The 11,050-nt window shown below is 43.8% G+C and overlaps 1 protein-coding gene across 1 annotated transcript in view; it reads right to left on the reverse strand.

The window, feature by feature from the left end:
• LOC110520307 (titin) overlaps nt 1-11,050 on the reverse strand; it is a 176,057-nt gene that overhangs the window by 16,860 nt on the left and 148,147 nt on the right. The window contains exons 204-219 of the mRNA XM_090230595.1: nt 10,715-11,011; nt 9,721-10,308; nt 9,308-9,598; nt 8,905-9,201; nt 8,508-8,801; nt 7,984-8,283; nt 7,590-7,892; nt 7,109-7,414; nt 5,234-7,000; nt 4,905-5,024; nt 4,316-4,597; nt 3,899-4,198; nt 1,723-3,789; nt 1,323-1,625; nt 899-1,210; nt 478-768 (exon numbers count right to left, since the gene is read on the reverse strand). Coding sequence (XP_090086721.1) covers nt 478-768; nt 899-1,210; nt 1,323-1,625; nt 1,723-3,789; nt 3,899-4,198; nt 4,316-4,597; nt 4,905-5,024; nt 5,234-7,000; nt 7,109-7,414; nt 7,590-7,892; nt 7,984-8,283; nt 8,508-8,801; nt 8,905-9,201; nt 9,308-9,598; nt 9,721-10,308; nt 10,715-11,011 — 8,118 coding nt within the window. The remainder of the gene's footprint in view (nt 1-477; nt 769-898; nt 1,211-1,322; nt 1,626-1,722; nt 3,790-3,898; nt 4,199-4,315; nt 4,598-4,904; nt 5,025-5,233; nt 7,001-7,108; nt 7,415-7,589; nt 7,893-7,983; nt 8,284-8,507; nt 8,802-8,904; nt 9,202-9,307; nt 9,599-9,720; nt 10,309-10,714; nt 11,012-11,050) is intronic.

Genomic DNA, 11,050 nt, shown 5'->3' on the forward strand with positions numbered 1-11,050 from the left:
TGTAGTCATTCAGCCAATTCTTAAATGGAGGAAAACAGAACATAACGGGGAAAACATGCCTGAACTCTTGTTTTCAACTATTGGACTAATGATTACACCCTAGATCAGCTAGATGCAGGGAAGAGTGTTCAAGGCAGTATTGAATGTGTCACTGTCTGTCACCTTGATTACTAAAATTTCTGTCAACCAGTGTACCTATGTTGTAAACTTCCATTCATAGGCTACGTTGTAGCAATCTCATGATCGGTATAGGGAAAATGAGCTGGGTGAATGGAATATGAATGAGAGTCATCCAACATGCTGTAATAGAAATACAGTAAGACCATGCTCATTTAAAAAAAAAACATTGTCCTCCCTCATCTTAAACGGCACCAACCACCACTGTATTATAGTAATATAGTAACATTTAGTTGAAAACTATTTTGTTTCCATGTCATTGCAAGTGTATATGTCTTTGTATCTACTTTATGTTCTTACCGAGTACTTTAACGTTGACAGACGCTGTCTTGGTTCCACTGGCGTTCTTCACAGTCAGAACGTATCTTCCTGTGTCGTTTCTGTTGCAGGATTTGATGATGGCCATGGCTCTTGAACTGGTGTATGTCAGGGAGTATTTCTCTCCCAGCTCCAGCACCTTGTCACCTTTGGCCCACCATACTATGGGTTCGGGTTTACCACCAATTACACCATCAAGGACCAGGTCTGATCCAGCCCGGATAGTGACATGCTCTCCAACAAGAGAGCTGTCAAGTTCAGCCTTGGGAGGAGCTATAAGACAAAAATAAAATATAACTTATGAAATAATACATATATATATTAATATATAAATATGTGTATATATATATACATATGCATAAACTTGACAGTAACGTAACATTATCTAACAGTAGTATCTTACTGTATTCGTCCTTGCAGGTGATCGGTCCTGTTGTTTCAGATGGTGCACTGTGAACTCCAGCTCCATTTTTGGCAATGACACGGAATTCAAAGATTTCTGCTTCACCCAGTCCTCCAACTGTGAAGTGAGTCTCTGTGATGGTGGTGTAGTTACATTTCAACCAACGGGCGTTATCCCACTCATCATCACTCCACGGCTTGCGCTCCACGATGTATCCGACAATCTTGCTGCCACCATCATTGAATGGTATACCCCATGCAATAGTTACTGAGGACCTTGTGACATCAGTCACCTCAGGTTTAACAGGAGGATCTACATGGAGACAAAATGAGAATGTACAATCAGTGCAAAGGTCAACGGTCAACATGGAACATTCCAGAGAGTCCAAATATTTAGAAAAATGTCCTTTGAATGTTGCACTTACCGACTGGGTTCAAAGCCACTACTGGTCTTGAGGCCTCACTGGCTTTGCTGAGACCAGAAATATTCATAGCATAAACTCTGAACTGGTACTCCAGGCCTTCAATGAGACTAGAGACTTTGTATTGGGTATCCAGGCATGGAAGTTTGTTCTCCCTGACCCAAAGAATGGTGTTTCTCTCCTTCTTCTCTATCCAGTATCCAGTCACCTTACTGCCGCCATCAGCGTATGGCAGATCCCACTTGATGCCAATAGCCGTAGCAGATACTGACACCACATCTGGGCGAGTTGGTGGACTTGGTGGAACTGATATTGAGAATAAGACAAAACAATTAATTATTAGTGTCTTCACATTTTCAAATCATTAAAGCAAATATTAAATTGATTTTACACATGAACTTACCAAATGGATGCTCAATGACAACAGCTGAAGACTCAATGGACTTGCTCACGCCATACTTGCTCTCAGCAGAGACACGGAAGGTGTACTCCATGTATTTGGTCAGATGGCTTACTTTGATCGTGGTGCGTTTACAACTTGAGTTCACCACTTGCCAGGATGTAGATCCAGATTCACGTTTCTCAACAATGTAGTTGTCGATATCTGTTCCACCATCATCCTCTGGTGCTGTCCAAGCCAATGAGCAGCCCTCTGATGACACTTCAGAGATTTCAATGGGTCCTACTGGTGGAGTGGGTCTTCCAACAACGTTGACAGTAACAGCAAACGTCTTTAGTCCGGCGGCATTGTCCAGAGTGAGGTAGTATTTTCCACTGTCTCCTCTCTTGCTGTCTTTTACCACCAGGGTGGTCCTTTCTGTAGTAGTCTTGATGATCACTCTATCAGTCTCTTTTAGCTTCATCTCCTCCAGTTTCCAGGTGGCCTTTGGAGCTGGTCTGCCACTGATGGGGATATCAATGGTGAATGCATTGTGAGTCTTGCATGTGATGAGCTGGTTATTTATGCCACTGAGATCTGCTGTGGGCTCAATCTTGGGCTCCTTGATGACAACGGATGCTAAGGCATCTCTTGGGACACTGATACCAGCCTCATTGATAGCCTTGACGCGGAAGTCATATTCTGTGTTCTCAATCAAGCCGTCAATGACTAACTTTAGGTGTTTGGTTTGACCGCCAACAATCCAGCGATCAGAGCCCTTTGCTTTGGCCTCAGCAATGTAACCTGTGATGCGGCTGCCACCGTCGTGTTCAGGTTTCAGCCAGGCCAAGATAGCAGTAGAATTAGTAGTGTCAATGACGTCAAGACTCTTGGGTGGAGCAGGGACCTCAGTTGCAGTGATCGGTTCACTCATCTCACAGGGTTCTCCCCTGCCATACGTATTTTCAGCAATGACTCTGAACAGGTAAGGTACACCTATTTCTAGGTTGGTCATTCTGATCATTTGGCGTGAGGATTTTTCGCTGACTGACTTCCAGCTGAGACGACTAGCCTCACGCTTTTCTACGATGTAGTGCTGAATGCGGGCTCCACCGTCGTTGGCTGGAGCGTCCCACAGCATTGTCAGAGCTCCCCTGGTCACATCCTTGAAGCTGATAGCTCCTGGAGGTCCAGGTGTATCAAGCACCTTCACGGTCAATGTGATAGATTTGCGGCCCCCATTGTTCTCAAGCAACAAGGTGTATTTTCCAGAGTCAAATCTGGTACAGCTCTCAATGGTCAAGGTACTGTATGTGTCAGTTGTGTTGACATCTGCCATAACACCAAGTTCTCCACCTGCCTTGGTCCATGTAGCCAGCGGAGTTGGTTTACCACAGAAGGCAATATGAAGAGTGACGGTGGCCCCGTTCTTCACAACGTGTGTCTGTTTGAAGTCTGCATCAAGGATGATTTCTGGTGATGTCAATCTATCAACAGCTTGCACTGGATTAGGAACTGCACATGCTTCTCCTTTTCCAGACCCATTCACTGCACGCACACGGAACCTATATTCCTCACCAGCCGTTAAACCTTTAGCGGTGTATCTTGTGTTGATGCAAGTTGCTCTGTTGACTTGGTGCCATTCATTAAGGCTTGCCTTGCACATCTCAATGACGTAGCCAATGATCTCCATACCACCGTCAAACACAGGCTTGATCCATTCCAGGGTGACAGACGACTTTGTGGAGTCGGTGATCTTCACCAGAGAAGGAGCACTTGGTGCGCTTGTAGGCTCTCTGCACTTAAAGAGTCTTGATGTGCTGCTTGCTGGTCCGATTCCGGCACCGTTTTCAGCCATGACACGGAATTCATATTCATTACCTTCGTTCAGGTGTGTCACTCTGTGTCTGAGCTCAGTGATTGGTCTCTTGGATGAAACCTTCACCCATTGCAAGCTCTTCTTCTCACGTCTCTCCAGGATGTAGTGTTTGATCTCATTTCCACCATCTGATCTGGGTCTTGTCCAGCCTATTGTGATTGTGTCTCCAGTCACATTTGTGGCGTCTGGTGTTCCTGGGGCTTCTGGAACGGCTGTGAAAGAAAGCATTTGTTTGTTTTAGTTAAACATAACAATTTAAGTTACTAACAAATAATTATGTGTCAGTCATCTCTTTAGATCTTATTGTTTGATGGAACTTACTGAATTGCATCTGTGCAATGAATGGATCAGAGTCGAGAGGACGTCCAACTCCGAACTTATTGACAGCAGAGATACGGAACTGGTACTCGTTGCCCTTGATCAGCTTGGTGGCGTTGAATGAACAAGCTTCACACTTGCTTGTCATCATTGCCCAGGAGATCCTAGATGTTTCTCTCTTTTCCACTGTATAACAGAGGATTGCAGCACATCCATCGTTCTCTGGCGGGTTCCACCAGACAGTTGCCTTTTCTGCAGTGATACCAGTGAAACGCACTGGTCCCTCAGGTGGTCCAGGGGTATCTAAAGAAAGCATATATTGTTAATGGTAAGCATGAATCCACCCACTTGTTGTTAAATCATCTGCATCACAATTTGAGAGAAAATAAATAATGTAACTCTTTTTATCTATAAACCAACCTGAGACTCTGATGTTGACACTCTCTGTCTTAGTTCCAGAGCTGTTCTTGGCTTCCACCATGTACACTCCGCGATGGTTGCGATCAGCATCTCTGATGAACAGGTGGCTGGAGCCGATGTTAGTGGTAATATCAATCAACATCATCTTGTCAATCTCTTTACCGTCCTTGTACCATATGACCTGAGGCACTGGTCGACCCGTGATACTACAGTTTAGTTTGATGTTTTCACCAGCCTTGTACACAAGAGCAGTGTCGGCTCTGAACTCAATGTCGGGAGAAACTAAACAGAGAGACACAAAAACATGACATTAATGATAAATGTAATCACATAGAGACAAACTTAGATAGTCAGATAAAATAAACAGGTTGTAGAATGTACAGTATAATGTTTATTTAATATAATGTATAATTACCACTTTCATCTTTTGTCATGACATAGCCCGATGACTGTGAGGGTGGACTGACTGTACCGACAGCATTTCTGGCAATCACTCTGAATTCATAGCGATCACCAGCCGAAAGTCCGGTGATGGTGAATTGCAAATCACTTATGTCGGTGAAGTTGCATCTCAACCATTTGCCTCTACCTTGACGTCTTTCCACACTGTATGCCACAATCTTAAATCCTCCATCTTTCTTGGGTATATCCCATTTGAGAGTGACAGTATCTCTTGTGACATCAATGACGTTAGGAGTACCAGGTGGATCTAGGGGGGAAAGGAAAGGTCAGGTTGCTGAAGTAGTGTATGTTCATAAAGTATGTATGTTCATGATAGCAGACTGTTCATTGAGAAAAAAACAACAAGGTAACACTTTATTGTAGTCCCCGTTATGTATGCATTCATAAAGCCGTTATAACAGCTATACAAGACATTACAACATCTGTCATAGACAGTCATAAATATTTTATACTCACCAACTGGGGAGATTGCGAGGGCATGTTTGCTCTGTTCACTGACGGGACTCAGGCCAGCATTATTCTCTGCATAGACTCTGAAGGAATACTCCAGTCCTTCAATCAACTGAATGATTCTGTAGTCACGGGCAGAGATGATGCTGGAATTTACTTTAGTCCACAGCAGGCTGTTTCTGTCCTTCTTCTCAACATGGTAGCCGGTGATTGGTGAGCCACCATCAAAGCTGGGTGCTTCCCATTGGATAGTCATGCCGTCACTGGTAACGTTGTATGTGACTGGTTTTCCTGGTGCACCTGGTGGCATGTACTGGTGTTGGGCGATCACGTCTGGTGAATTCAAAGGATCGCTCACTCCGTATTTGTTCTCTGCACGTATTCTAAACTGGTACTCTGTGCCCTTGACCAGGTTGGGTATCTTGAACGTTGTCCTCACCACACTGGAGCAAACCATCTTCCAGTTAGCCTGGGCCGCCTCTCGTTTCTCCACACTGTAGCAAGTGATGTCTCCACCTCCATTGTCCTGTGGTTCATCCCAAGATATAATGATGCCCTGTGCTTTGACCTCATCAAATCGGACCGGTCCAACTGGCACAGAGGGGGGTCCGAGAGTGATCACATTGATGTCAAAGAAGTTCTTGATAAGCTTGTTGTTCAGAACCAATGTGTATAGGCCTGCATTCTCTTTCTTTGCGCTTCTGACTGTTATAGACACTTTGTTGTCTGTTTCACGGAAGCGAATCTGTTCACTTTCTTTCAAGGGAATGTTTTCCTTCATCCATCCAACAGATGGCTTTGGTTTACCCTTAAATGGCAATTCAATATGGATGTTTTGACCGACACGAACAAAGAGTTCGCCATTCGGATAATCTATCATGTTGGCCTCGGGTGGAATAATGAACTCCTTTACTGTTATGGGCCCAATCTGAGAGAAGTCACTGATGCCCTTCTCATTCTTAGAAAACACTCTAAAGTTCACAACAGAATTTTCCTTCTGGTTTTTAACTTCACATGTGCAACGCTTGCATGTTGTAGCAACAGTCCAGGATTCTTCCTCTTTAGTTTTCGTCTCAATGACATAGTCTGAAATGTGGCTACCTCCATCATGGTCAGGCTTGGTCCAGTGAAGAGTCACTGATGTCTTAGTAGCGTCTGTCATGACCAGCTCTTTGACTGGTCCGGGGGTCTCAGTGGCCCTGACTGGCTCTGCAGTCTCACATGTATCACCAGTACCATGCTCATTCTCAGCAGACACTCTGAAGAAGTAGGCGATTTCATCTGACAGACCGTCGATCTTGTATGATGTGTTGGGGCACTCTGATGACACGACTGTATACGCTCTGTTGTTGGCGTCTTTCTTCTCCACAATGTAGTTGGTGATTGGGGAACCACCATCGATCAGAGGAGCTTCCCAGCTCAGGGTCAACTTGCCTCTGGTGACATTCTTGATGATCAGTTTTTGGCAAGTGGATGGGGTGTCAAGAACCTTGACAGACACAGTGATGAACTTGGACTCGCCAACACCGTTCTCAATCTCCAGGTAGTATTTGCCACAGTCGTCGCGGGTGACCTTTGGAATGACAAGAACTGTTGTACGTTCTGTGCTGGTGATAGTGTATCTTGCATCGCTGGCCATGTTCTTGTCATGTCTTCTCCATGTGCAGTTTGGTGCAGGTCTGCCCTTCAGTGGAATAAACACCTCAATATCCCTTCCTGCCTTGGCGGTGTATTGAGTCGTCATGGGAACATCCAAATCAAGATCGGCCTCCTCTGTTAGACGGATAGGAGAGAAAGAAAAATAGGTAAGAGATTTGGTACTAGTGCAATAGGTACAATGTTAACATATTAATAGAATGTTGTGAATATTTGAATACGAACCAAGAATATCCTTGGATTGAACAGGCTGGTACATCTCGATTGGTTGACTGGGTCCCAGACAGTTGACAGCAGATACACGGAAGAAGTAATAGGTTCCTGGTTTCAGGTGATTCACAACATACTCTGTTGTCCTCACTTCTCCGTTGTGGCTGATGACAGTCCATTCCCTTTCTTCAGAGGTCATCTGCTCAACGATATAGCTGGTGATCTTGCTGCCACCATCATACACTGGCGCCACCCAGCCCAGGGTGATGGATGTTTTGGTGGAGTCGACCACTCTGAGTTTGGTTGGTTCACCTGGTGGGTCTAAAATTAAGAAAAAAATACATTGTCAAATGTAAGAGAAATGTAATGAACAAGTAGTAGAAGAAACATGAAACATGCTATGTTCTGACTGTAAGTTGCTGTGGATAAGAGTGTCTGCCAAATAACCCAAATGTAAATGTTATGTTCCAGGATGGCAATAAGGAGAATAACATACCAACTGCATCAGCAGCTTTGAAGAGGTCAGACTCTTCGGAGTATGGACCAGCTCCAGCTTTATTGACAGCACATACACGATATTGATAGTCCTTTCCAGTGAGCAGGTTGCTGACTTTCTGTCTTGTATCACGAATGGTGTTTTTGATAACCTTGAACCAACGCAAGCTTGTCTTCTCTCGTTTTTCCAGGTAATATCCATCAATGTCACTTCCACCATCAATTCCAGGTCTTTCCCATACCACCGTCATTGAGGAGTGTGTGATCATGGTGACTTGAGGCTTGGAAGGTTGACTTGGAGGAACTGCAAAAAAATATATTCATGTTAGATCACGTTGGGACCCAAATACAATATGTTCAGGTAGCTGGACAGATGTTGCTTGTTTTATCCTTACCAAATGCATTCTTTGCTTCTACGGGTTCAGATTCCAGTGGGTCTCCAACTCCATATTTGTTCACTCCTCGGACTCTGAAGATGTACTCATTGCCTTTGATCAGTCTTGGGACATTCACAATACATTCCGCCCAATTCTCAGAGATAATGGACCATTGAATTCTACTGGCCTCACGTTTCTCCACAATGTAGTGGGTTACCATAGCGCCACCCTCGTCCTCAGGAGGATCCCACATTATGGTGATACTGTTAGCAGTGACCTTTTTGAGCTGAATCTCGCCAGGTGGTGGTCCTGGTTTATCTAATAATGACAAAACATTTGAATAATACTATGTCACTTTGCACATGAATTGTTTTGGTTATTTGCTAATTAGAGATATTGAGTAACTATTGAGTATTGACTATTGACTATTGAGTAACTTTCCATAAGTAACTTTCCATATGATTTTCGATACTGTGCCAACAGTGTAGACATATAGGTACCATATAGGTACCAAAATAAAAATGATAAGGAGCAATACGTACCAAGAATTTGTACTCTGACGTAGGCATATGCTGAGCCCAAAGAGTTTTTGAGCCTCATCTCATATGTTCCAGAGTTGAGACGTGTGGTATCCCTGATGATAAGAGTGGAACTATCAGCAGCGTTCTTCTGTACCAGCTGAGCCTGGGCACCGGACTCAAGTTCCTTTCTGTCCTTGTACCACTCAATTGTCGGTGCTGGTTTGGCAATGATTCCAAATCTAAGCTCGACAGTGGTTCCAGCTTTGTGTTTCACAACCTCGCGATATTCATCAGGAATTTCAATCTCAGGGGCACCTATGATATAACATATAAGATGCATTATATTAACTAATAGTTCAATGGAATGTTCAATGAAATGTTCAATTCCTACTTTTATCATATTTGGAACATAACCCACCATATGTATCCACGCAAGTTGCAGGGCCTGCAATGATGGATGGATTGCTAATTGATCCAACTGCATTCTTTGCCATGACTCTGAATTCATAGGTCTCATCCTGAGTAAGTCCTGTCACAGTATAATGTGTGTCAGAAACATTGGTCAAGTTAGCCTTCGTCCATCTGTCCTTCTGGCCCTCTTTCTTCTCAATCAGGTATCCTGTGATCTTGCTACCGCCATCATAATTGGGTTTCTGCCATGCAATGCTGATGGAAGTCTTTGTGATGTCAGTGATCCTGACATTGGTTGGAGGCTCTGCAAAAACAGATGTGGCGGTTCAGATACCGTAGATGATTTGTAAAGTTTAGGGGACACACAGTAGTATTCAATCACGAAAATGACAGTAACCAAGTCGACTTACCGCAAGCGTCAATTGCAAGTACTGCGTCTGAGATTTTGCTGAGCGGACTGCATCCAGCTGCGTTTTCTGCTGTAACCCTGAACTCATAGATGAGGCCGGCAGCAATGTCTAGCACTTTGTAGTGTGTGGCACGGATAACAGTCTTGTTAACCTTCTGCCAACAGATGCTGTTTCTATCCTTTATTTCAAGGTGGTATCCAAAGACATGGCTTCCTCCATTGGAGGCTGGCTCCTTCCAGGCTACAGTGATGCTCTCTCTGGTTACAGATGTAACCATAGGAGCTGATGGAGCTACAGGGACGGCTAAAATGAAAGAAAATAATATTTTGTATATTCCGTATTTTTTAAATATGCAGATGTATATATACAGTACGAACAGAACACATTAATTAATAGAGTGGTATAAAACTCACTGTAGGGCAGATCTACTCTGACGGTTGGAGAGTCAATGTGCTCACTGACACCGTAGCGATTCTCAGCCCTGATTCTGAACTGGTACTCCAGTCCTGTTGTAAGCTTCATGATTTTCATGGTGCATCTTGCGACGGCCGAGGAGACCTCAGTCCAGTTGGCGTTGGTTGTTTCACGTTTGAGGATGATGTAATTTGAAATGGTGCTTCCACCATCATAACGAGGAGGACACCACTTCAGACTCACACTGTCTTCTGTCACATCAGTCATTTCCACAGGACCAACTGGGGCGCTTGGTCTATCCAGGACCACAATGTTAACAAAAGACTTGGTGGTTCCACTTGTGTTGGAGGCACAGATGTCATACCTTCCTGAATCAATTGCAATGCTCTCACGAAGAGTAATGATGAGGTATTCAGGAGTTACTTCAGAGTTGAATCTCATAGTTGACTTCAGTGCAACATTGTCCTTTGAAAGAGAAACCTTTGGCATAGGTCTGCCAGTAAGTGGGATCTCACATTTCAGGTTTGATCCTGCTCTGACATAGACTGTATTGTGGGGGAACATCTTCATGTTGATCTCAGGAGGTTCTGTTGAAAGAATATGTATGATTATTAAGGAAAAGTAATAATTATTATCTATTTGAAGATGTCAAATCAAAATGAAACACTCTACATGTAAGAATATGTTTTTTAACCAGCTTTACACACATAATGTAGTACTATATTGGATTATGCTCAGCAATTTTGTGCCCTCACTAGTTTGTGAAAATAAAATGAATATCAACAAGGTAGTTCTTTGCCGCAGCGCCACCTTCATTATCTGGGGTATCCCATGTAACTGTTGCAGAGCTCTTTGTAACATCCTTAAACCCAACATGAGATGGTGGGCCAGGAGAGTCCAGAACCCTTACATTTAATGTACATGCAACTTTTCACTCTAACTGTGCCATTCAGGGGAAAGCCCGTTCCTAATGTTATGTGGGGAAAAACTCACCATGCTGGTCTTTAACTGTTACAGGCAGAATCATGTCTTTAGCATCACTGAACCCAGCGTGGTTTTCAGCACGAACTCTGAAGAAGTATTCAGCATTTTGCGTCAGACCATAGACCACAATGTGGGTGAACTTGGTGACACCAACTTTCACCCATTTATCCTGACCCTTCTCAAGAGCATCAATTTGGTAACTGGTGATTCTGCTACCTCCGTCTTGCTCGGGCTTTCCCCAAGCAAGTGAAACACTTTCCTTGGTGATATCGGTGACTCCAAGTGATGCTGGTGGGCTGGGTTTTTCTGAAATCAAGAAGAAACATTGACATTTTTATAACATCA

This window comes from Oncorhynchus mykiss, chromosome 3 (assembly GCF_057628025.1).
Source record: "Oncorhynchus mykiss isolate SJ-2025 chromosome 3, ASM5762802v1, whole genome shotgun sequence".
Taxonomy (NCBI): domain Eukaryota; kingdom Metazoa; phylum Chordata; class Actinopteri; order Salmoniformes; family Salmonidae; genus Oncorhynchus; species Oncorhynchus mykiss.